General features: G+C 46.5%; 1 protein-coding gene across 1 annotated transcript; it reads left to right on the forward strand.

Annotated features, from left to right (window-relative positions):
- Positions 1–20,387: 20,387 nt before the first annotated feature.
- On the forward strand, positions 20,388–22,761 carry LOC123080473 (cilia- and flagella-associated protein 298). The gene is made up of 5 exons (XM_044503430.1): positions 20,388–20,679; positions 20,785–20,846; positions 21,831–21,960; positions 22,246–22,343; positions 22,425–22,761. Exons 1-5 carry the CDS (start codon positions 20,490–20,492, stop codon positions 22,458–22,460), a joined length of 516 nt encoding a protein of 171 aa, XP_044359365.1. The 5' UTR covers positions 20,388–20,489; the 3' UTR covers positions 22,461–22,761.
- The last annotated feature ends 4,658 nt before the right edge of the window (positions 22,762–27,419 follow it).

A 27,419-nucleotide genomic window follows, 5' to 3' on the forward strand; every position in this document is an offset into this window, starting at 1 on the left:
GAACTAGTTTATTTTTAGTAAATTCTTAGTTGAATTAGTTGAATTAGTTGAATTAATAGAACTAGTTTATTTTTAGTAAGAAAATTTGGATATCTGAGATTTGATGATCTAATTAAAATATTACTATATAGAACTAGCTACTTTATTTTAGTAAGAAAATTAATAGAACAAGTTTATTTTTATTAAATGCTTAGTTGAATTAGATGAATTAATAGAACTAGTTAAACTACTCCCTCTCTCTCAGTTTACAGGGCATGCGCGTACCCCTAGGTCGTTAATTTGACCAACCTAATATAAGTCATATATTACAAAAAATATACCAATATAAACTTCAAACATTCTATTTTCAAACGGTATAATTTTTGTGTTATATAGTTTATGTTAGGGTGATAAAATTAGCAACCTAGATATACGCGCTTGTAAACTGAGACGGAGGGAGTAATAGAAGTTGTTGAATTAGTTGAATTAATAGAACTAGTAAGTGTTTAATGTTGAATTAGTTGAATTAGCAACCTAGCTAAGTGATCAAGCATATGCCATATCCATATTACCTCGATCACTTAATTAGGTGATCAAGTATAATATGGATATGTCATATACTTGATCACTTAGCTAGGATCCACATGCATCCAGTCGAAACTAATCTGCGGTACTTTCACCTAATAATTTAACAACTCATTATAATGTAAAACAATCACTAAATTAAATTGAAAACACAAAATTAAAGTAAAAATAAAAAATAAAACCAAAACACCCCAACCATTTAGTACCGATTGGTGTTACCTACCGGTACTAATGTCCTACGTGCACCCGGGCCTGGCTCGTGCCACGTGGTGGCACTTTAGTGCCGGTGTCGGTGTCAAAACCGGCGGATCTCGGGTAGGGGGTCCCGAACTGTGCGTCTAAGGCGGATGGTAACAGGAGGCAGGGGACACGATGTTTTACCCAGGTTCGGGCCCTCTTGATGGAGGTAAAACCCTACGTCCTGCTTGATTTATTCTTGATGATATGGGTATTACAAGAGTTGATCTACCACGAGATCGGAGAGGCTAAACCCTAGAAGCTAGCCTATGGTATAATTGTTGTATATGTTCTATCGACTAGCCTGGCCTCGGTTTATATAATGCACCAGAGGCCTAGGATAACAAGAGTCCTAGCCGAATACGCCGGCGGGAAGGAGTCCTTGTCTTGATCACCAAGTCTTGTGGAATCTTCCATGTATGCGGCAGCTGTCTAAACTGGCCCATGAGTATACAACCATGGGGGTCCTCGGCCCAATCTAATAGATCGAGAGACGACGTGTTGAGTACCCCCTAGTCCAGGACACCGTCAGTAGCCCCTTGAACCGGTCTTCAAGTTAGGGACGCTCCTCGATTCTTCCGAACTATTCTTCATCTTCGGTTGTCGGTCTTGAAAACTGGTTCAACAAATCTTCTCATCTTCGATCTTGAGGATCGCCGAAATGCATTCGACGAGTTTACACATCGGGTATACGAGGAGCCCCTTTAAGTTTCCGGCCTTTATCAATGCATTGTTATTTTTATGCCACACCTCGGGTTTGAAGTTGTTCCTGGGAGGCGGTGTCCTCTTGCGTCCGAGCTCCAACGTCGGACTGCATTCGAGGTATCTTCTGCAGTCGAGCACCAATGACGGACTGCTTCCGAGCTCCAACGCCGAAATGTATCCGAACTCCAACGCCGGACTATGTCCAAGCTCCAACGTTGGACGATATCCAAGATGTCATAGATCATCTTGGTCCAAAAAAAGTTGAAGGAGTTTAGCCGAGCTTAATGCCGGAAATGCCCTCTATGAAGCTAGCCGCTAGCGCCCGAGCTTTATGCCGGACTGCTTCCGAGGTGGCGCACCACCCCGACCGTGGGCCAATTTTTTGTCAATATTTTTTATTGGTGCAATTTATTCTCTGCCGAGATATATAGCCAGTAGCCCTCAAGGTGTGTATCGGTCTAAAACCCGAGATGCACCTAAAGGATGACATAAGACCGCTGATCCCAATAACCACTGAGACTCAGGTTGATTTGCAAAATCGGCCTGAGGATCAAGTCCTAGCTCGGCAGAATACTTCGGGACACTAAAAGCGGTGTGCTTAGTCCTCGAGACTCAGGTTGGGTGCGGCCGACCAACCTAAGGATCAAAATCTCCTCGGAAACTATATTGCACATAAAATTTTCTGCATTGGACAAGCAATGCAGTAGCCCCCGAGACACTGGTCGGGTGGCAACACCAGATCAGGGGATCGATGTGCCCCTTTAATATTTGTAAATAATAAGCCCGAAGCCCAGTAGCCCCCGAGCATTAATGCAGGCACGGGTGGCCTAATTAAGGATCGATATCCATAGTAAAATCACAAATTATGTGTAATGACTCTATGTATCCAAGTACTTTACGTCATTAATGCTCGGATCCGCATTGTACAAAACTTTGTTGACTGACCATCGGCTTCAACCTCCTCGGCCAGTAGCCGAGGAGTGTTTGTCCTACTTTATAAAGCCTTTATGAGGGCAAAGATTTATGACAAACAAGGCAAACTGGCCATACGGTTTTATAAACAAAGGTACGCAGAGAGATATGTTATATTACTGTTTAACATAAGAAATGTCTTCCAAATAAAATAGTCCCGCTAGCGGGTCCTTTCTTTGGGTTGTCATGCTAAGCATGATCATGAAACCTCAGCTCTAATGTAAGAGCAAAATATTGAGGATTTAGTTTGGGAGACCAGTTACTAGCCCCCGGTAGTGTTCGGCGACAGTCGAGGTCAAGCCGTAAACACTTCGGCCAATGTTATGAATGGCCCATCATATAACACAGTCATCTGATCGCTGACCAGTTTACGCTTATTGTGACAGTCAGTTTTTGGCTTTCTCCACTGAGGTGCTTAACCATGTGAGCTGGAAGCACAATCGCAGTGGTTCTCCCTTTGCACACCTAGCCGAACAAAGCGGAACGTAGGAGGCAAGCGTAGGAGCCGGGAAACCCAACTATCGACCGAAGACACAATTCGAAACCGATGCATATATAGCAATATCCGAGAATGTTTTTGCCAAATCTCTAAAGGTGTCCGGCGTTGCACTGCAAGACTTGTGCTGAAAACACACAAATAGTTTAAAAGTGCCAAAAGCTTGGAAAACCAAAAAACGTCAGTAAAAACATGACGTCCGAACAAGATCAAGTGTTTGGTGCCAATCCGAAAATTGGTCTTAGAAAAAAAGTGCTTCTGTTGTGCTTTAACATGACACATCCTATCTCAAGACTTCAAGCGGGTCAGCCTACGGCTTCAACCTCCTATCCCGAAGGTGGAGTACTTCTCATTAGGCCAGTTTAGCAAACTAAACTCTAGCGGCTTTGAGAGAGAAATTAGGCTCCCCGGCTAGTGACCACACACTCGTATCGAAAAAAGGAGTGATGAATAATAATAGTAATAAAAACTTTGCAACAACTAAGAAGAAGAACACTTATTATAAAACAGCTCATATAAATTTAAGAGCCCCCAAGTGACTTGGGTAAAAGAATTTTATGTATAATGATTGTATGTACCGAAGTACTAATATCATATCTTTGTTCACCCGAACTTTAAACGCGTCTTAACCGACCGTCGGCTTCTCCCTCTTCAGTCAAGGATCGAAAATTGTTATGTACTCCACCTGCCGAGAATATCGACAGTGTTTCCGATAACCAGGCAACCGGGCCATAAGGCTATAACAGACAAAGCGCGCTCAGGGAACTTATGCTATATTACAGATGAAGTGTAAGAAGCATCTTCGAAGAAAATAGTACCCCCACCGATACCTTTCTTCGGTGCTCATTATTACTATGAGACTTGTGCAATAGATTTTTTGTACTCATGAGTTCCGTTGTATGCCGACCATGATTGAAAACAATAAGAGCGCTAGCTTTCGGCTTCACATAGTCTTAGGTTAGAGCTCGGAGGACCCGGTCATGACAATCGCAGAGGTGCTCCCTTTACTCCCTAGCCGAACAATCGGGAACGTAGGGGTAAGCACAGGAGCCAGGCAACCCAGCTTGCAAATCGCTTAGGTCAATATGGTGCATATTGTGGCATAATACACGAACAAGGAACGAAGCCGTACAAGTATAATCATATGCAAGAGGAAAAGCTCCATCAAGGGAGCCCCCAAATAAACGGGGTATTTGAATATGCGACTCGCAAACAAAGTTTTGACAAGGAACTTTGTCACAAACAACTTTGTGCCGAAAAGTATAATGCTTGGTCGAATCGAGCAAAATTTAAAACTAAAAATTTTTGGGCATGAAAGCGACTTAGCTGGTTAATGTGCTCGATGTTGATGACGCATGCCGAGTTGGTGGCGGGACGAGATCCCAGCCCCCAAGCCGGTCTCGAGATGTCCGAGTAAGAACTCGGCTTGATGAAGTGGTGACGCAGCATAGTCGATGGGCGAGGTGAGAACCCCAGTCCGACCGCGGCGACGGAGCAGGCCGGCAGTGTGACGCCGAAGCCCCCAGCGTGTGTTAATGAAGTGATGACGAAGCCCCTGGTCAGCCAAGGTGACGTGGTACATCGATACGCCGCGGTGACAGCGCTGCCTGGATTATCTACCTGTGCACAGAAAATAGTGCAAGCCGGAGATAATAGGAATAATAAAAAAATTGTTGCATAATCAATAATTTATGCAAAGTGAGTAATAAAAGAAATATGGCCTGTGCGCCGAACACTCGATGAGGTAGAGCTCTCTCGGCGATGCGAAGTCCCCGAGGCAACCGAACACGTCGGTATGGCAACACGACCAACAAAGTGATCACGCGAGTCGATTTACACCGATTGAGACGACGACGTCGGCTTGCCGAAGAGACCACGTGACGCAGTCGAAGTCGATCACCTACACACATAAAATAGTGCGGTCCAAAAAGGATAATTGCTTTTCGAAAAAATAATTTATTGAAAGAGATGTGGCCTGGCGCCGAAGTCATGTCGATGCAGGGCGTCGCCGTGACGCGGTGAAGGCGTGGCCAAGCCTGAATTTGCAGGGCGGTCCGGCTCCGGATGCGGCATTCGCCGAACTATGTACGGAAACTGACCAAACCACCACGCGACCGTTTTTAACGTGGCCGCCATTTGATAGACCCGTGTAAAGATGATGGAACAAAGCAGAGTAATAATTCCTTAAGAAAAATAAACCTAACAAGAAAAAATTGTTAGGATTAATAGCACCTGGTTTATTTGTTGTAGCATTCCGAAGAAAAGAGACTCCCAAAATCGGGAATCGATCCGCACACCCATTGCCTGATGGGCGATAAAGCGATGGCCTGGTGATGCTGGCAAAGGTTGGCTTGCCGAGGCGAAGCCCTCAGCCCAGCTAACGTGACGAAACTGGTCGGCTGGTGACGCCGAAGTCACCGAAGTATGTTGATGAAGAAATAGCCAAGTCCCCGGTCTAGCTGAGGTGACGGAGCAGGCCGGTGAGGAGTTGTTGTAGCTGCCATGTCAGCCGAGGTGTTGAAGTAGTTTGGCGTGATGGACACCGGCTTAAAGAAGCAACAGTGCGGCCCTGCCGATGCAGGTCGTGACGTGGTTAATGCCGACTTGATGAAGTGACCATGCAGTGATGCCGGTGTGCCCGCTCCGTGTAATCCGTGGGGCGGCGATGTTGGTGATGTTTTATCCTCCGCAATGCCGAACTCTTGTTTGGCTTGCTGAGATGATGATCCGAAGAAGTTGAGCTTGGCTCAACAAAGTGACGACGTGTCTAGCGCAGGTCGGCAGCCTTGGAGCAATATTGCCAGACTGTTTTGACACCAGCATGATGATGAAAATGACCTCAGGGGAGGCTTAAAATTTTACGGGCACGTGTTTAAAAACAACGCACAATACTCTAGAAGAGAGCTCCTCTAAAAAGGTTGTCCAATATCACGTTCATAAAGAAACATGAATTCGGGTCGGATCCGTATTCGCGCAGAAAATAGATCCGAAAATTGGTCCACTCATCGGAAGGTTCCCGGAGTTTGAACGGTCGGATCGAGCTGAAATTTGGAGGGGTCGTAGATATGGGAATTCCACAGTAGATGAACGGTTGGATCTTCCAAAGGACCTCTGAGCTGGGCTCTGGAGATCACGCTCTAAACTCGTCCAGATTCCCGTCCAGATTTGACAGGGCTCTGGTAATATCGTAGATTGTCAGAGATTCCTCCATCGAAACTCGACGAAATTTTGCATGGTTGTTGTATACTCAATTCTGCACAATTCCACCAAAGGGATCGTCAAGGCGATGCTCTAAGAGGTGGTGGCAGCGGATACAAGTTCGTTGTTCGGAAAAACAGCACGGTCACCCGAGGGCAATGTTGATGTTGAGCCCCCGAGGCCCATGGATGATTTCTCCATGATCTTGATAGAGATCGGAGTTGATGTTGACGAAGGCCCTCGTCCGAACATGACGATCGGAGGCAGGGCACAGTTCTTGGTCAAGCCAAGGTGACCAGTCGAGCCGGTGATGAAGATGTCGACGTCCCAGTTAATCTACAGACGAGCCATCGATCCTTTTGCCGATCACACATCGGAACTCTCAATGAAAGCACCAATGTCGGTGTCAAAACCGGCGGATCTCGGGTAGGGGGTCCCGAACTGTGCGTCTAAGGCAGATGGTAACAGGAGGCAGGGGACACGATGTTTTACCCACGGTTCGGGCCCTTTTGATGGAGGTAAAACCCTACGTCCAGCTTGATTTATTCTTAATGATATGGGTATTACAAGAGTTGATCTACCACGAGATCGGAGAGGCTAAACCCTAGAAGCTAGCCTATGGTATGATTGTTATATATGTTCTATCGACTAGCCTGGCCTCGGTTTATATAATGCACCAGAGGCCTAGGATAACAAGAGTCCTAACCGAATACGCCGGTGGGGAGGAGTCCTTGTCTTGATCACCAAGTCTTGTGGAATCTTCCATGTGTGCGGAAGCTGTCCAAACTGGCCCATGAGTATACGACCATGGGGTCCTCGGCCCAATCTAACAGATCGGGAGACGACATGTTGAGTACCCCCTAGTTCAGGATACCGTCAGCCGGTTCATGATGAACCGATACTAAAGGGGGGGACGTTTAGTCCCTGCTCTTTAGTGCCGGTTGTGGAACCGGCACTAAAGACCCTTACGAACCGGCGCTAAAGCCCGGTTCTGCACTAGTGTATTAAGCTGCTTTCAGTGATTCGTTAATTATATTGTCTTGATAAGTAATCTCCCCACCAAAACTATTTTATCCATCCTCAAAGTGCAGTTTTTTTAAATTAAAGTTGCTTGAGAATCAACCATGAAAGAATTTGTTTTAAGCCAAACTTGTATGTGTTCTCTGTGTGGTTAACATTTCTTTCTTGTTTTGCATTCATGTGCTTATTGCGACTAGGATAGAAAAATGGCCTCTGATGAAAGAATAGAAAAAACAACCCGGAGTCGCTCAACCCGGAGGCTGCCTAACGCGGATTCTGAAGTCTTAGGCTTTGCACGGGAGACAAACAAGAGAGCAGTTAAACGAAAGTGCTATTATGCTCCCGAGCACATGTGTGCTCGTTATCTGCCCCGTCCACACGCAGCGAGATCCTCAAAAAGGGACGTATAGGCCTAGGTATAGTTGGCGTATTATTAATTTCTGCATGGCCCATGGCCCACATCTGACTACCAAGCAACATGACGTCGTAAGGCTATATAGGACCGGCTCAGACGTCAGTCACGAAATGGGCCATGAAGGCAGAGATTCTGGACTAACGGAGCACTGCCAACCCATTTATTTACTAGTAACTTTCCCTCTCGTTAGGGTTTTGTTCCTCCCGGGGCGATCTGCCGCCGTCGAGACTGCTGGTTTCCCTACCTTGTCCTCCTGCCACCGCAAGGTGCGATCGATCGAGGGGCTCTCCTCTTGGGGGATCGCTCGGGTGGGGGGGCGGGGTTTTTTTGGGTTCTCGCAAACAAGGGCCGACCGATTCTCATCGTCCGGGTTAGGATTCTGGAAGATGTCTTCGAGCGCAGCCAAAAACACATCGGCGGCTGGCTCATCGGAGACAGAGGATGTGAGGATGATGATGGAGGAATTGGGATTGAAGGGGGAAGATCTGGATGATGTAGTTTTCGACGAAGACCAGGCCCCCCGGAGGTGGCCCGTGTTGGAAATATGCCCTAGAGGCAATAATAAAAGCATTATTATTATATTTCTTTGTTCATGATAATTGTCTTTATTCATGCTATAATTGTGTTATCCGGAAATCGTAATACATGTGTGAATAACAGACACCAACATGTCCCTAGTAAGCCTCTAGTTGACTAGCTCGTTGATCAATAGATAGTCATGGTTTCCTGGCTATGGACATTGGATGTCATTGATAACGGGATCACATCATTAGGATAATGATGTGATGGACAAGACCCAATCCTAAACATAGCACAAGATCGTATAGTTCGTTTGCTAGAGTTTTTGCAATGTCAAAGTATCTCTTCCTTCGACCATGAGATCGTATAACTCCTGGATACCGTAGGAGTGCTTTGGGTGTATCAAACGTCACAACGTAACTGGGTGACTATAAAGGTGCACTACAGGTATCTCCGAAAGTATCTATTGTTTTATATGGATCGAGACTGGGATTTATCACTCCGTATGACGGAGAGATATCACTGGGCCCACTCAGTAATGCATCATCATAATGAGCTCAAAGTGACCAAGTGTTTGGTCACGGGATCATGCATTACGGTACGAGTAAAGTGACTTGCCGGTAACAAGATTGAACGAGGTATTGGGATACCGACGATCGAATCTCGGGCAAGTAACATATCGATTGACAAAGGGAATTGCATACGGGGTTGATTAAATCCTCGACATCGTGGTTCATCCAATGAGATCATCGTGGAGCGTGTGGGAGCCAACATGGGTATCCAGATCCCGCTGTTGGTTATTGACCGGAGAGCGATCTCGGTCATGTCTACATGTCTCCCGAACCCGTAGGGTCTACACACTTAAGGTTCAGTTACGCTAGGGTTGTAGGGATATGTATATGCAGTAACCCGAATGTTGTTCGGAGTCCCGGATGAGATCCCGGACGTCACGAGGAGTTCCGGAATGGTCCGGAGGTAAAGATTTATATATGGGAAGTCCTGTTTCGGGCATCGGGACAAGTTTCGGGGTTATCGGTATTGTACCGGGACCACCGGAGGGGTCCCGGGGGCCCACCGGGTGGGGCCACCCATCCCCGGGGGCCACATGGGCTGTAGGGGGTGCGCCTTGGCCTGCTTGGGCCAAGGGCACCAGCCCCACATAGGCCCATGCGCCTAGGGTTTAAGGGGGAAAGAGTCCTAGGAGGGTAAGGCACCTCCTAGGTGCCTTGGGGGGGAGGGAAACCCCCCTTGGCCGCCGCACCCCCTAGGAGATTGGATCTCCTAGGGCCGGCCACCCCCCTTGGCACCCCTATATATAGTGGGGGAGAGGAGGGACTTCATACCTTGAGTCCTTGGCCTTTGGTTGCCTCCTTCTCCCTCCCCAACACCTCCTCCACCTCCTTATTGCTTAGCGAAGCTCTGCCGGAGTACTGCAGCTCCATCAACACCACGCCGTCGTGCTGCTGCTGGTGCCATCTCCCTCAACCTCTCCTCCCTCCCTTGCTGGATCAAGAAGGAGGAGACGTGGCTGTTCCGTACGTGTGTTGAACGCGGAGGTGCCGTCCGTTCGGTGCTAGGATCTCCGGTGATTCGAATCACGTCGTGTTCGACTACATCATCCCCGTTCTTTGAACGCTTCCGCTCGCGATCTACAAGGTATGTAGATGCATCTATTCACTCGTTGCTAGATGAACTCCTAGATGATCTTGGTGAAACGAGTAGAAAAATTTTATTTTCTGCAACGTTACCCAACAGTGGCATCATGAGCTAGGTCTATGCGTAGTTCTTCTTGCACGAGTAGAACACAATTGGTTGTGGGCGTAGATTTGTCAACTTTCTTGCCGCTACTAGTCTTATCTTGCTTCAGCGGTATTGTGGGATGAAGCGGCTCGGACCAACCTTACACGTACGCTTACGTGAGACCGGTTCCACCGACTAACATGCACAAGTTGCATAAGGTGGCTGGCGGGTGTCTGTCTCTCCTACTTTAGTTGAAGCGGATTCGATGAAAAGGGTCCTTATGAAGGGTAAATAGAAGTTGACAAATCACGTTGTGGTTTCACGTAGGTAAGAAAACGTTCTTGCTAGAACCCTACTTCAGCCACGTAAAACTTGCAAACAACAATTAGAGGACGTCTAACTTGTTTTTGCAGCAAGTGCTTTGTGATATGATATGGCCAAAGTTGTGATGAATGATGAATGGTCTATATGTCATGTATGAGATGTTCATGCTATTGTAATAGGAATCACGACTTGCATGTCGATGAGTATGACAACCGGCAGGAGCCATAGGAGTTGTCTTTATTTTTTGTATGACCTGCGTGTCATTAAAGAACGCCATGTAAACTACTTTACTTTATTACTAAACGCGTTAGTCATAGAAGTAGAAGTAGTCGTTGGCGTGACAACTTCATGAAGACACGATGATGGAGATCATGATGATGGAGATCATGGTGTCATGCCGGTGACAAGATGATCATGGAGCCCCGAAGATGAAGATCAAAGGAGCTATATGATATTGGCCATATCATGTCACTACTTTATATAATTGCATGTGATGTTTATTATGTTTTATGCATCTTGTTTACTTAGAACGACGGTAGTAAATAAGATGATCCCTTACAAAATTTCAAGAAGTGTTCTCCCCTAACTGTGCACCGTTGCTACAGTTCGTCGTTTCGAAGCACCACGTGATGATCGGGTGTGATAGATTCTTACGTTCACATACAACGGGTGTAAGACAGTTTTACACAGCAAAAACACTTAGGGTTAACTTGACGAGCCTAGCATGTACAGACATGGCCTCGGAACACGGAGACCGAAAGGTCGAACACGAGTCGTATGGAAGATACGATCTACATGAGAATGTTCACCGACGATGACTATTCCGTCTCACGTGATGATCGGACACGGCCTAGTCGACTCGGATCGTGTAACACTTAGATGACCAAAGGGATGTCAAATCTGAGTGGGAGTTCATTATAATTTGATTAGATGAACTTAATTATCATGAACTTAGTCTAAAATTTTACAATATGTCTTGTAGATCAAATGGCCAACGTAGTCCTCAACTTCAACGCGTTCCTAGAGAAAACCAAGCTGAAAGACGATGGCAGCAACTATACGGACTGGGTCCGGAACCTGAGGATCATCCTCATAGCTGCCAAGAAAGATTATGTCCTACAAGCACCGCTAGGTGATGCACCTGTTCTCCCTGCAGAACAAGACGTTATGAACGCTTGGCAGGCACGTTCTGATGACTACTCCCTCGTTCAGTGCGGCATGCTTTACAGCTTAGAGCCGGGGCTCCAAAAGCGTTTTGAGAGACATGGAGCATATGAGATGTTCGAAGAGCTGAAAATGGTTTTCCAAGCTCATGCCCGGGTCGAGAGATATGAAGTCTCTGACAAATTCTTCAGCTGTAAGATGGAGGAAAATAGTTCTGTCAGTGAGCACATACTCACTATGTCTGGGTTACATAACCGCTTGACTCAGCTGGGAGTTAATCTCCCGGATGATGCGGTCATTGACAGAATCCTCCAGTCGCTTCCACCGAGCTACAAGAGCTTTGTGATGAACTTCAATATGCAGGGGATGGAAAAGACCATTCCTGAAGTATTTGCTATGCTGAAATCAGCAGAGGTAGAAGTCAGAAAGGAACATCAAGTGTTGATGGTCAATAAAACCACTAAGTTCAAGAAGGGCAAGGGTAAAAGGAACTTCAAGAAGGACGGCAAGGTAGTTGCCGCGCCCAGCAAGCAAGCTGCCGGGAAGAAGCCAAAGAATGGACCCAAGCCCGAGACTGAGTGTTTTTATTGCAAGGAAAGTGGTCACTGGAAGCGGAACTGCCCCAAATACTTAGCGGACAAGAAGGCCGGCAAAACCAAAGGTATATTTGATATACATGTAATTGATGTGTACCTTACCAGTAATCGTAGTAACTCCTGGGTATTTGATACCGGTGCCGTTGCTCATATTTGTAACACACAACAGGAGCTGCGGAATAAACGGAGACTGGCGAAGGACGAGGTGACGATGCGCGTCGGGAATGGTTCCAAGGTCGATGTGATCGCCGTCGGCACGCTACCTCTACATTTACCTACGGGATTAGTTTTGAACCTCAATAATTGTTATTTTGTGCCAAGTTTGAGCATGAACATTGTATCAGGATCTCGTTTAATTCGAGATGGCTACTCATTTAAATCCGAGAATAATGGTTGTTCTATTTATATGAGAGATATGTTTTATGGTCATGCTCCGATGGTGAATGGTTTATTCTTTATGAATCTCGAGCGTAATGCTACACATATTCATAGTGTAAGTACCAAAAGATGTAAGATTGATAGTGATAGTCCCACCTACTTGTGGCACTGCCGCCTCGGTCACATAGGTGTCAAACGCATGAAGAAGCTCCATACTGATGGACTTTTAGAGTCTCTTGATTACGAATCATTTGACACGTGCGAACCATGCCTCATGGGTAAAATGACCAAGACTCCATTCTCAGGAACAATGGAGAGAGCAACCAACTTATTGGAAATCATACATACTGATGTGTGCGGTCCAATGAGTGTTGAGGCTCGCGGTGGCTATCGTTATGTTCTCACCCTCACTGATGACTTGAGTAGATATGGGTATGTCTACTTAATGAAACACAAGTCTGAGACCTTTGAAAAGTTCAAGGAATTTCAGAGTGAAGTTGAGAATCAACGTGACAGGAAAATCAAGTTTCTACGATCAGATCGTGGAGGAGAATACTTGAGTCACGAGTTTGGTACACACTTAAGAAAATGTGGAATAGTTTCACAACTCACGCCACCTGGAACACCTCAGCGTAATGGTGTGTCCGAACGTCGTAATCACACTCTATTAGATATGGTGCGATCTATGATGTCTCTTGCCGATTTACCACTATCTTTTGGGGCTATGCTTTAGAGACTGCCGCATTCACTTTAAATAGGGCCCCGTCGAAATCCGTTGAGACGACACCGTATGAATTATGGTTTGGGAAGAAACCTAAGCTGTCATTTCTAAAAGTTTGGGGATGCGATGCTTATGTCAGGAAACTTCAACCTGAAAAGCTCGAACCCAAATCGGAAAAATGCGTCTTCATAGGATACCCTAAAGAAACTGTTGGGTATATCTTCTACCTCAGATCCGAAGGCAAGATCTTTGTTGCCAAGAATGGGTCCTTTCTGGAGAAAGAGTTTCTCTCGAAAGAAGTAAGTGGGAGGAAAGTAGAGCTTGATGAAGTATTGCCTCTTGAACCGGAAAATGGCGCAATTCAAGAAAATGTTCCTGAGGTGCCTGCACCGACTAGAGAGGGAGTTAATGATAATGATCAAGATACTTCTGATCAAGCTCCTACTGAAATTCGAAGGTCCACGAGGACACGTTCCGCACCAGAGTGGTACGGCAACCCTGTCTTGGAAATCATGTTGTTAGACAACGGTGAACCTTCGAACTATGAAGAAGCGATGGCGGGTCCGGATTCCGACAAATGGCTAGAAGCCATGAAATCCGAGATCGGATCCATGTATGAAAACGAAGTATGGACTTTGACTGACTTGCCCGTAGAACGGCGAGCCATAGAAAATAAATGGATCTTTAAGAAGAAGACAGACGCGGATGGTAATGTGACCATCTATAAAGCTCGGCTTGTCGCTAAGGGTTATCGACAAGTTCAAGGGGTTGACTACGATGAGACTTTCTCACCGGTAGCGAAGCTGAAGTCCGTCCGAATCATGTTAGCAATTGCCGCATTTTATGATTATGAAATTTGGCAAATGGACGTCAAAACGGCATTCCTTAATGGTTTCCTTAAGGAAGAATTGTATATGATGCAGCCGGAAGGTTTTGTCGATCCTAAAAATGCTGACAAGGTGTGCAAGCTCCAACGCTCGATTTATGGGCTGGTGCAAGCATCTCGGAGTTGGAACATTCGTTTTGATGAGATGATCAAAGCGTTTGGGTTTACACAGACTTATGGAGAAGCCTGTGTTTACAAGAAAGTGAGTGGGAGCTCTATAGCATTTCTCATACTATATGTAGATGACATACTTTTGATGGGAAATGATATAGAACTTTTGGACATCATTAAGGCCTACTTGAATAAGAGTTTTTCAATGAAGGACCTTGGAGAAGTTGCTTATATATTAGGCATCAAGATCTATAGGGATAGATCAAGACGCCTCATAGGTCTTTCACAAAGCACATATCTTGATAAGATTTTGAAGAAGTTCAAAATGGATCAGTCCAAGAAAGGGTTCTTGCCTGTTTTGCAAGGTGTGAAATTGAGCTCAGCTCAATGTCCGACCACGGCAACAGAGATAGAAGAGATGAGTGTCATCCCCTATGCCTCAGCCATAGGTTCTATTATGTATGCCATGCTGTGTACCAGACCTGATGTAAACCTTGCCGTAAGTTTGGTAGGAAGGTACCAAAGTAATCCCGGCAAGGAACACTGGACAGCGGTCAAGAATATCCTGAAGTACCTGAAAAGGACTAAGGAAATGTTTCTCGTTTATGGTGGTGACGAAGAGCTCGTCGTAAAAGGTTACGTCGACGCTAGCTTCGACACAGATCTGGATGACTCTAAGTCACAAACCGGATACGTGTATATTTTGAATGGTGGGGCAGTAAGCTGGTGCAGTTGCAAGCAGAGCGTCGTGGCGGGATCTACATGTGAAGCGGAGTACATGGCAGCCTCGGAGGCAGCACATGAAGCAATATGGGTGAAGGAGTTCATCACCGACCTAGGAGTCATACCCAATGCGTCGAGGCCGATCAAGCTCTTCTGTGACAACACTGGAGCAATTGCACTTGCCAAGGAGCCCAGGTTTCACAAGAAGACAAGGCACATCAAGCGTCGCTTCAACTCCATCCGTGAAAATGTTCAAGATGGAGACATAGAGATTTGTAAAGTACATACGGACCTGAATGTAGCAGATCCGTTGACTAAACCTCTCCCAAGAGCAAAACATGATCAGCACCAGAATTCCATGGGTGTTCGATTCATCACAATGTAACTAAATTATTGACTCTAGTGCAAGTGGGAGACTGTTGGAAATATGCCCTAGAGGCAATAATAAAAGCATTATTATTATATTTCTTTGTTCATGATAATTGTCTTTATTCATGCTATAATTGTGTTATCCGGAAATCGTAATACATGTGTGAATAACAGACACCAACATGTCCCTAGTAAGCCTCTAGTTGACTAGCTCGTTGATCAATAGATAGTCATGGTTTCCTGGCTATGGACATTGGATGTCATTGATAACGGGATCACATTATTAGGATAATGATGTGATGGACAAGACCCAATCCTAAACATAGCACAAGATCGTATAGTTCGTTTGCTAGAGTTTTTGCAATGTCAAAGTATCTCTTCCTTCGACCATGAGATCGTATAACTCCTGGATACCGTAGGAGTGCTTTGGGTGTATCAAACGTCACAACGTAACTGGGTGACTATAAAGGTGCACTACAGGTATCTCCGAAAGTATCTATTGTTTTATATGGATCGAGACTGGGATTTATCACTCCGTATGACGGAGAGATATCACTGGGCCCACTCAGTAATGCATCATCATAATGAGCTCAAAGTGACCAAGTGTTTGGTCACGGGATCATGCATTACGGTACGAGTAAAGTGACTTGCCGGTAACAAGATTGAACGAGGTATTGGGATACCGACGATCGAATCTCGGGCAAGTAACATATCGATTGACAAAGGGAATTGCATACGGGGTTGATTAAATCCTCGACATCGTGGTTCATCCGATGAGATCATCGTGGAGCGTGTGGGAGCCAACATGGGTATCCAGATCCCGCTGTTGGTTATTGACCGGAGAGCGATCTCGGTCATGTCTACATGTCTCCCGAACCCGTAGGGTCTACACACTTAAGGTTCAGTTACGCTAGGGTTGTAGGGATATGTATATGCAGTAACCCGAATGTTGTTCGGAGTCCCGGATGAGATCCCGGACGTCACGAGGAGTTCCGGAATGGTCCGGAGGTAAAGATTTATATATGGGAAGTCCTGTTTCGGGCATCGGGACAAGTTTCGGGGTTATCGGTATTGTACCGGGACCACCGGGTGGGGCCACCCATCCCCGGGGGCCACATGGGCTGTAGGGGGTGCGCCTTGGCCTGCTTGGGCCAAGGGCACCAGCCCCACATAGGCCCATGCGCCTAGGGTTTAAGGGGGAAAGAGTCCTAGGAGGGTAAGGCACCTCCTAGGTGCCTTGGGGGGGAGGGAAACCCCCCTTGGCCGCCGCACCCCCTAGGAGATTGGATCTCCTAGGGCCGGCCACCCCCCCTTGGCACCCCTATATATAGTGGGGGAGAGGAGGGACTTCATACCTTGAGTCCTTGGCCTTTGGTTACCTCCTTCTCCCTCCCCAACACCTCCTCCACCTCCTTATTGCTTAGCGAAGCTCTGCCGGAGTACTGCAGCTCCATCAACACCACGCCGTCGTGCTGCTGCTGGTGCCATCTCCCTCAACCTCTCCTCCCTCCCTTGTTGGATCAAGAAGGAGGAGACGTGGCTGTTCCGTACGTGTGTTGAACGCGGAGGTGCCGTCCGTTCGGTGCTAGGATCTCCGGTGATTCGAATCACGTCGTGTTCGACTACATCATCCCCGTTCTTTGAACGCTTCCGCTCGCGATCTACAAGGTATGTAGATGCATCTATTCACTCGTTGCTAGATGAACTCCTAGATGATCTTGGTGAAACGAGTAGAAATTTTTTATTTTCTGCAACGTTACCCAACAGCCCGATGGCTGGCTATCGCTAGGATTCACTCGGAGAAAACTTACAGCCAGTATTGGTTCTTTCCCAACATGAGAGCAGCGTGGGATCTCGCGCAAATGGCAAACTTCAAGCCGCTGGAAGATAACTTGTACACCATCCAATTTTCTTGCTTGGGGGATTGGGAGAGGGTCATGCAAGAGGGACCATGGCACTTCAGAGGAGATGCGGTAATCATCAAGCCGTACGATGGGGATGACACAAATTCCGGTTGAGGGATCTCAAGCCACTTAATGTATTTTTATGAAAACCCCCTAGCAACAGTTAGTTATATAACAGAATTTTTGCAGCAACCACCTCAAATGGGAGCGACTATGATAGAAAAACGGCCTCTGGTGAAAGAATAGAAAATTTCAATATAAGCCATCATATTGGAATTGGATGGCACAAATCTTTATGGAGAGAGTCGTACTCATAACTACACGCTTATGTGCAAAAGGACCCTCCCTTATAGTTATATTTCTACCCAATTTCCTTCTTCTTCCTCCGCAGTGTGTGCACATTCCCGAAATTTCCCAAACCTAATGGAGTTACAGCCCCCTTCGAGTCCCTCTTGCTTGCCGATGGCCACTGCGATTGCGGTTCAGATCCGTTGCCAAGCTCCATCCCTGCGTTGTGCAACTCGCGTACGGCAAACCAATGGTGTGTTCTCTGCCTCCTCCCCTTTCTAGATCTAGCAGTAGCTCGGCGGTGCCGGCAACTCGGTGCTGGGGTCCTCGCCTCCTTTCCCTCCCATGCTCATCCTCAAGTTTTTCTTCTCCGCAGTGCTATGTCATCATTGAAATTTCTTGTTAATTGATGGTGAGGCAGTGATACACATATGATTGACAAGGAAACTTGCAAGGCTTGATGTTGTTAACATGGATTGGGGTCATATTAAGCTGCTTTCAGTAATTCACTAATTCTTCGTTGTTTGATTTGCCCGTCGTATCTCTAACAGTAAGACCGATGAGGCTGCCATTCATGCACCGGTCTACTCCCACTGTCCCATATTAGTTGTCGCTCAAACGGATGTATCTAGCACTGAAATACATCTAGATACATCCATTTCAGAGACAACTAATATGGAACGGAGGGAGTAGCATAGACGCGACAATGACCAGGGACTATAATAACAATAGAAGATAAAATTCTCCTTTTCTGCAAAAAAAACCCAATGTGACATCAATCTTCGCGCCACACTCGGGCAAGTTAGAGCATCTTCAGTCGCGCCCCCAACAGGCCTCCCCAGGCCACTTTTTCAGCGCCGACGCGGAAAAAATGCCCCAGTCGCGCCCCTAGGACGCCGAAAATCGTCGGTTCGGCCCTTTTTTCCGCCTGGCGGTCACAGGCCGAACCCGGCGCACTGGGGAGCAGTTGGGGGCTCCGGCGCAAGGGAAAAGCATGGCTGGCCCACACCGTCAGGGGAAAAGTCAAGGTTTTCTTCCCCGACTCGCCTCCCACCCCCCGCGCTCTCGGCCACTAGTAGCTATATCCCGGCGCCGCCCGCCGCCCTACACCGCTAGATAGCCATTCCCCGCCGGAAAAATAGCAGCGCTTCGCCGCGGCAGCCCCTCCAACAGCAGCTGGGCGTTTTCGGCCGCGAAGGCGCGGTTTAGCAGCGGGTACACGCCCACCGAGCGCAAGGTGTTTGGTGATTTGATTGCCTCGGTGATGGACTCGGATGACGAGGAAGCGCTCGCCGCGCTGCTGGAGGAGGAAGCCGAGGCCGACTTCCAGGAAGAAGAGCATCTCATGGTCCTCGCCGCCCTCGCCTAGCTGCTGGCGAGCAATGAAAAGCCGCGGCGAGGTGGCTCGGCGCCTGGGCGGGTGAAAGCAAAGAACCGGCATCGTCTCGAAGGCTACTACATGCTCTACTCCGACTACTTCACCGATACTCCACTTCACGGCGAGAAAACATTTCGGCGCCGTTATCGGATGAGCCGAAAGCTCTTCCTCAGGATTGTAAATTCCATCCGGAAGTTCGACAACTACTTCAAGTGCAAGATGGATTGCACCAGCGCTCTTGGATTCACCTCCATCCAGAAGTGCACGACAACGATGATGATGCTTGCATATGGAGCTCCCGGTGATTCACTCGACGACTATGGGCGCATGGCCGAGTCCACCAGCATAGAGTGTTTCTACAAGTTCTGTCGGGCAATGATGGCAGTGTTTGGACCACAATACTTGAGAACACCCAATGCGGAAGACACTGCTCGGTCCTAGCACAGAATGCAGCAAGAGGATTTCCTGGGATGCTTGGAAGCATCGACTGCATGCATTGGAAATGGAAGAATTGTCCATTTACTTGGCAGGGGATGTACAAAGGCGCCAAAGGCGGTTGCAGTGTGGTGCTTGAGGCGGTGGCCACACAGGACCTTTGGATTTGCCACTCCTTCTTTGGTATGCTAGGAACTCACAATGACATCAACGTGCTGCAGTGCTCTCCTGTCTTTGCCAAGCTTGTTGAAGGTCATTCTCCTCCGATGAACTTCGAGAACAATGGACGGTACTACAACAAGGGGTACTATCTAGCTGATGGCATCTATCCGAGATGGTCGACATTTGTGAAGACGATCTCAAACCCTGTGCCAGGAGGCAAGAACGCCTGGTTTGCGAAGGTTCAGGAGGCTTGCAGGAAGGATGTCGAGAGGGCATTTGGTGTGCTCCAATCTCGATTTACTGTTGTCCGGTACCCCGCTCAGACCTGGTCGAAAGATCAAATGTGGGAGATTATGACTTGCTGTGTCATCTTGCACAACATGATTATCGAGAGCGAGTAAGAAGACCCAGTGTTTGACACTGAACCATACTACAGGCAGGGTCCTCTAGCCGAAGTTGATCACCAGCTACCGGCAACCTGGACTGCCTATCTCAGTATGCGTCAGGAGATCCGAGACCCACACGTGCATCATCAACTGCAGCAAAATCTGATAGAGCATCTATGGAGGCTCAAGGGCGACGCCGGGCGCGACGTGTGATGAAATTTGAGTTTTTATTTGTTGAACTATATAATTTGTATTGAACTATTTGTTGTTGTACTATTTTGTTGAAGTATTTGATATTTTTGTGATGAAATATGTGATAAAAAAATTATGTGCATAATTGAACGCCGAACAACGGCGAACCACGCCAAATATGGGCCTATTGTCGCCCATATGGGTCCTTTATTCGCCGAAATAGGGCTGAAAAATGGGCCAATTTCGACGCCTGGGGGCGAAGACTGGTCGCCAAACCGTCCCAGCGCTAATTGCATCGCCGGCTCGCCCCCAAGGGGTGATTTTATGCGTCCTGGGGGGGCGAACGGCTGAAGATGCTCTTAGACCTAGTGGCAGAGCCAACGTCCTTGACAATGGGTGTAGGTCACTAAAATCTTAGTTTTTTACTCAATTTTTCTCTAATTTCTTGATGTATGGTGTATTGTCTCATTCTCCACCGTGTGATTATGATCAAACGGCCGCTAGCTTCCCTGCTTGGACACATTGACCACGTACGCTGGGCCGTCCCGTCTCCCCCAGCCGGAGGAAGCTTCCAGAACCTTCAGCCGGAGCAACCGAGCGCGAGACATGGTGGTGCTGCACGTGAAATCGTCGACCTCCTCCTCGTCCCCATCCCCGTCCCCGCCGGAGGTAGAGGAGGAGATGGAGTTCCTGTACGAGTGCGCCGCCACTGCCGCCGTCGCGGACGTGGCGGCCGCGCTCGCGGGCACCGCCGGCCTCCAGGCCCGCGTCCTCTCCCTCTGCCGCCGCCTCCGAGGCGAGTGATGAAAGTTCCCGACGCCGCGTCGCGCTAGCCGCTGCCTGCCATGGATGAGCGGATCGAATTCGGACTGACGCGCTCATGTTTTTGTTGCGGTTGCAGAGAGGTGCCCGAGCGGCGAGCTGGAGAGGGCTCTTTCGGAGGCCGAAGCCTACGCCTCCAAGGTAAAGTTTCTCGACTCGTTTCAGTAGCTGCTCAACTCAGATGCCTGGATTTGTTCCAGTTCTGTCGATTTGTTTGTGGGAGATGCCTGGATTTGTTCCAGCTCTGTACCTTTGAGAGCTTCAGGTGTGGATCGATGTCGATAGCTAGTACAATTGATTGAGCGCATGAGGCTTACAACTGAGCTCCATGAAGGGGGGGGGGGGGGGGATTGTAGACATGTGTGATTTTGTTACTTGTACTACCCCTGCCTACTGGTGTGATGAACTAACTTATGCTGCTGCTGCATCATTCATGATTCATGTACGTTGTACTGAATTTACTGAAAAGGATGATAAGCTGAGGTTGCACCAGCCAATAAGAATTTTGAATTCTTTTATTTTTTGTAAATTTTTTGTTGACACCGAAACATGGTTTGTTTTAATGGAGCTTAGTGTATGGGAAGTGTCATGTGTGTATACTTGTGAATGAACCGGTGCCGCTACTGTCTATGGCGCTTTGGCATGCAGTTTCAAGGGCTTGCAGACATTTGTTACATTAACAAGCGAAACCATTGATTTTTTGGGTCTGAATAACGATCATTTCAGAACTTTTATTTAGTATTCAAGAAAATGGAGATGATGAAAAGCTAGCTTCTGCTATGTCACAGACCATCGACAGTTGCTACATAAAGGCCGCTGGATTGGCCTAGAGTTTCTTAGCGCGTTTCTGCGTTTGCTTATTTAGTAGCCAAAACTTTCTTGTTTTAGAAGTCTTGTACATTGGTTTGACTTCCCTCTCAGCTACATCGTGTAATAATTGTTTCTGAACATGCCCATGTAATTTGTTTGGTTCTTGGTCAGTGTTTCCAGTTTGGGAAATGAAAGCTAAATTAGCCCTTGCCTTATTATCAATCAACCAAAATTCTTTAAGAGTTGATATATCACGATAGTGCTTGCTGGAATGTTTTGGTTGAAGAGTTGAGATCTATCTGAATCTTATTCCAGGTACAAGTACGTCATAACAAATTTGTGTCCCCTCGTGCTCTAAGGGAACATATCAAGAATATTGAAAAGACAGCTGCTAATGCTCTACCAGACACTTCGGAGGCCTTATGTCCGCAACATCCAAAATCAGGTAACGCGAATGAGTTTAGATACCAAAGATGCAAATTTGCGAAAACTGTAATGTAGATACAGTATTCCTGGAGAAAGACTGAATTCCACAATACATAGGTTGTTCTGTATATTTCCTGGTCTCAGTGAGCTCTCTGAATCTCTTAAAAACTGTAATGTAGATACAGTATACCTTTATTAAACTTGACAAAGTTTCCTTTAGAGTTTAAATTCATTTCTCCATTTTCTCTGGAACACGGGATATCCTCTTCTTAGTATTTAATTTGTTCTTGTAAACAATATCCAGATGAAAAGCGTGACAGCATACAACTTTGGTGGGCTGGAAAAGAGCTAGCTATGGATAAGAAGCTATCTGACTATATTGGTGTTAATGACAAAACAAAGGTAACACACAACTGTATTGCCCATGACATTTGCTTCAGTTTGTGATTGATTTTTTTATTAACATTGTATTAATCTATGCAGATTGTCATCAGGCTAAGCCTCCCAACGAGCCTTTAGTGTGGTCCTGTCGGTCGTTGATATTGCCTGGTGCTCCCTCTGTATCAAAATACAAGACGTATTTTTATACTCCCTTTGTATCAAAAAAGAGTATCGAAAAACGTCTTATATTTTGATACAGAGGGAGTAGTGAATTTTTCTTTTGAGTAGTATATGCATTTATGCAAATTAGGCACATGTAAGTTGTTTTTCATTTTCGTGAGAAAACAAACAGGCACCATCTTCAGCTTCATGTACCAATGGACAACATGTATCAACAGGTTAAAACAATCACAGTATAATCACTGAATGTTTCATTGTACAATGTTCAAGGTATTTCTGGGCATCAAGCTGCGAGTGAGTAATACATTTGATCATGATTCAACTCTGTGTGTGCAATAAGACTAGCTAAGAGAGAAAATTGCATTTCCTGCTAAATGATCATCACTTGTATGATCTTTGAAGCTGGGAGTATGCAATCTGGTGGTAGACAAACTCATTGTGCAAATTGCTTGTTATTCAGAATGGTGCCCTGATTATGTTTTCTCGTGTCCAGAGAAGTATTCCAACTTGTCTAGCATTGCAGCAGCTGCCTACATGATGCCCCCCCCCCCCCCCCCCCTTCCTCTGAACATGCATGTACCGTTTATCTTCAATCTGGTTCAACTTTTGCTGTTGTATTTAGCTTGCTTGTCCTCACATGGATGTCTCTTGAGCTCCAATGAACAAACACACTCTGAGCAGCAAAAAGTGAAGCATTTTTTTGGGTATCTAGGTTTCTTATCACTGAGCAGGTAGACTATGTACCACATTGCAGGAAGGCTACAGGCATCTTAAGCAGGTGCTTTTGATCCCTTTCTTAGTTCTTGATTTTACATTTGAGTAAATCTTGCTTACCATTAGTGACATATATTATAGGAAAACATTTGTGTGTCTGTCAAAGGTGAAACCAAAACGTGTGGTACTCCTATAATTATTGGCAAAATACACTCAAGGTTCTGTGAAATCCGTTCTGGATTGAGAAACCAGAGAGTATGTGCATTGCTGCAATCATGGAGCTGTCCATCGTGAATATGGCCGGTGCCTTGTCTGAATGCAACTCTTGGCGTTTGCAGACGGAGGAGTCAGGACTCAGGCAAAACCTACACTTCAATCTAGTTCAACTTTTGCTCTTGTATTTAGCTTGCTTGTGCTCATGTGCATGTCTCTTGAGTTCCATTGAGCAAACACGCTCTGAGCAGGAAAAAAGCGAAGCATTTTTGGGCATCTAGGTTTCTTATCAGTGATAGATTATGTACCATATCCCAGGAAAGTTGCAGGCATCCTAAGCAGGTGCTTTTGATCCCTTTCGTAGTTCATGATACCATATTTGAGTGCATTTTGCTTAATATTTGTTACATGTGTTCTTGAAAAATATGTTTGTTTCTGTCGAAGGCGAAACATAACGTGTGTTACTCCCATGGTTTATTTATTTTCAAAATACCTATGGTTCTGTGGAATCAATTCTGGATCTGGAAACCAGAGAGTATGTGCATTGCTGCAATCATTGAGCTGTGCATTGTGAAATTGTACACGTGACATATGGCCGGTGCTTGTCTGAATGCAACCAGAGGAGTCAGGAATCAGGCAATGCTACTCATGGGAAACCAGCACTGTTCAGCAACCGGCCAAAGCCTTGTCTCTCTGACTCTCCCACTAAGGTTAACCTCTACTTGTGCGAGGAAAAATATTAACCTGTAGTGCTGATGTTGGAATTCGACAGGTGTGGGGAAGATGGCGCCTCTTTGTCCACAGGTATTAATCCTGTTTTGTCTTATCCCCTGTCTTATACCTGTAGAAATTCTTATGGCGAGATCTGTCCAAATTTTATTCCAGGCACAAGTATGCCATAACAATTCGTGTCCCCTTGTGCTCTAAGGGAATGTAATACAGCTGCTAATGCTCTACAAGAGACTTCGGAAGCCTTCTCTGTCTGCAACAGAGATGCAAATTTGTGAAAACTGCAAATTTGTTATGGTTGTCCTGAAGAAAGACTGAACTCCGCAATAGATAGGTTAATTTTTATATCTTATAGTTTGAGTGAGCTATCAGAATCTTTTAAAGGCCTATCAACCTTTATTCAACTTGACAAAGTATCCCTTAAGAATTTAAATTTATCTCTCCATTTTGTTTGGAACACGGTATCCTGTGCTTATTATCGTTCAATTCGTTCTTGTCAACAATATCCAGATGAAAAGCGTAACAGTATACAACTCTGGTGAGCTGGAAGAGAGCTAGCTATAGATAAGAAGCTATCTGGCTATATTGGTGTTAATGACAAAACGAAGGTAACACACAGCTGTAGTGCATGACATTTGCTTCAGTTTATGATTAGTTCCTTACTACTTTGTATTGAATTATGCAGATTGTTGTTGCTAATTATTCGCATGTTGAGGTGTTTTTCATTTTCGTGAGAAAACAAGCAAGCATCCTCTTCGGCTGTATGTACAGATTAACAACATGTATCAACAGCTTAAAACAATGACAACATGTATTTGTGGGCATCAGGCTGCGAGTCATACATTAAATCATGATTCAACTCTGTGTGTGTCAGTGTGTGTGTGCAATAAGACTAGCTAATATAGAAAATTGCATTTCCTTCTAGACGATCATCACTTGTGTGATATTTTGAAGCTGGGAGTATGGAATCAGATGGTCGACACACTCATCTATGCAAATTGCTTGTTGTTCAGAGTGGTGCCCTGATTCAATTTTGTCGTGTCTAGAGAAGTAGCCCAACTTATCTAGCATTGCAGCAGCTGCCTACATGATGGGGGGCCCTGAACATGCCTGCACCATTTATCTTCAACCTGGTTCAGCTTTTGCTGTTGTATTTAGCTTGCTTGTCCTCGCATGCATGTCTCTAGAGCTCCCAATGAACAAACACACTGTGAGCAGCAAAAAGCGAAGCATTTTTGGGTATCTAGGTTTCTTATCACTGGTAGACTGTGTACCACATTTCAGGAAGGTTGCAGGCATCTTAAGCAGGCGCTTTTGATCCTTTATTCATTGATCATTTTACATTCTTTTATTTGCTTACGGACATACTTTAGTGATCTAAACGCTCTTATATTTCTTTTAGGGCGGAGTAATATGGAAGGAAATGCGTGTTTCTGTGATTCTGTCGAAGGCGGAACATAACGCGGGGTACTCCTATAATTATTGGCAAAAAAATACTTGAGGTTCTGTGAAGTCCATTCTGGATTGAGAAACCAGAGAGTATGTGCATTGCTGCAATCATCATGGTCTCACGGAGTTGTCTATTGTGGGATGAGATTATACATACACGGGACATATGGCCGGTGCCTGTCCGAACGCAACCCTTGGCGTATGCAACCGGAGGAATCGGTCAGGACTCGGGGCAACGTCACTCGTGCACTGTTGAGGACCCAGCAACCGGCCAAGGTATGGCTTTGGCATGTCTCCCTCACTAAAAGATTAACCTGCAGCAGTACCTGTGTTAGAGAAAAAAGTTTAACCTGTGGTAGTAGTACAGTACCGATGCTTGTTGGAATGCAACAGGTGTGTGGGGGGAAGGAAGGAAGACGGCGCCTGTCTGGCTGTCCACAGGTATTAATACCGTTTTGTCTCATCCCCTGTCTTCTACCACCACCCGTAGAGAAGAAAAAATGCATGCATGCCTGCCTGCACATAATATAAAATTACTGCCCTAAGTGTCACATGAGATTAGGTAAGTCTGTTTGCATGGGGCATTGAAGCCCGCCTCTGTCCTGTCCTGTCCCGTCCTGCCTTGCAGTTTGTTGCATTTCACTGTACTACTGCTGCCATCAGCATGATAAACAAGCATATCTTGGTCCATAACTTTGACCCCTCAGTCAAACCATCTGCCACCCCTGTCTGTCCTCCTGCCGCAACGCAATGAAAAACGCAATGAAAATAACCAATGTTGTACCAGATGCTAGCCATTGTTCCTCTGCTTCACCCCTGCCGTGCCACCTCCACGGTATTTTCACCTTTTTCAGGCTCGCAAATACGCCGGTGGCCGAGAGATAATACAGTACCAGCGGCGGCACCTGGGTCTCCTCCACTGTTTCTGGATGCCGATTCCACGCTTTGGTCCGTATCTGTACGCGCCCTCCCTCGCTCGCTGGAGGAAGGAAGGAAGGAGGGAAGGAAGCAATCATTCTGCACGGCCGGGTAGCCATGGATGGGCTCGCGCACACGAACCAAAGCAAAGCGCAAGTGGGTGGAGGGAGGGGGAGGCGCCTTTTCCAGCGGTTTGTTGCGATTGGAAATCTCTCTCCAGCTTTTCCCCTCCGCCCGGGCAACAGAAAGGCGAGCCCTTTTCCCCCCATGGCCACCGGGGAGGAAGATTCCCTCTGCTCGCATTAGGGTTTTGCTCGCTCGCCCCATGCGGTTCCAAGATGCCGCTGCTAAACCCTGTGCTGGCTTTAACTGTCGCTGGGAGATGGACGGTGAAAGGAGGGGGAATCTCCCGTGCGCTTTGTGAGATTTCTCTCCCTCTGGCTCTGGCTCTGGCTCATCGCACTCCCTCCCAATGCTCGTGCTCGGCTGGGCGGGCCGGGCCTGTGGTGGTGGTGTGCTTGCATTGCGTGACAATGACACGTCCCAGTCAGAAGAAGATGGAGGAGGACAAGCCGTGGTGGAGGGGAACTGGCAATCATCATCATCACAAGCCAAGGCTGCGAGCCTTTTTGGCCACCCCATTGTGCCGTGTGGCTTTGTCAGTGACTCAGCGCCCTATGCACCATTGCTACCACCTTCCAACTGTTCCAGGTATCTCTCATACGATACATAATTAGTTTCGAGAGCTGCTATACACACGACGTTTTTGGACGATGCATGAACGACACTCCACATCCAGCCATTGAATCAGGGAATAAAGTGCTTCACATCCATCTGATTGTAAATCGTGCATGCATCGTGCATGGAGTGTCGTCTGTCTAGTATTTTCGATTA

Source organism: Triticum aestivum, chromosome 1A (genome assembly GCF_018294505.1).
Source record: "Triticum aestivum cultivar Chinese Spring chromosome 1A, IWGSC CS RefSeq v2.1, whole genome shotgun sequence".
NCBI lineage: Eukaryota > Viridiplantae > Streptophyta > Magnoliopsida > Poales > Poaceae > Triticum > Triticum aestivum.

Bases quoted from the DNA above. Each gene is read 5' to 3' on its own strand.
- LOC123080473 (XM_044503430.1), top strand. From the start codon at position 20,490: ATGGTGGTGCTGCACGTGAAATCGTCGACCTCCTCCTCGTCCCCATCC. The intron at 21,961-22,245 runs GTAACGCGAATG...AACAATATCCAG, and splicing joins TCCGCAACATCCAAAATCAG to ATGAAAAGCGTGACAGCATA. The intron at 22,344-22,424 runs GTAACACACAAC...TAATCTATGCAG, and splicing joins GTGTTAATGACAAAACAAAG to ATTGTCATCAGGCTAAGCCT.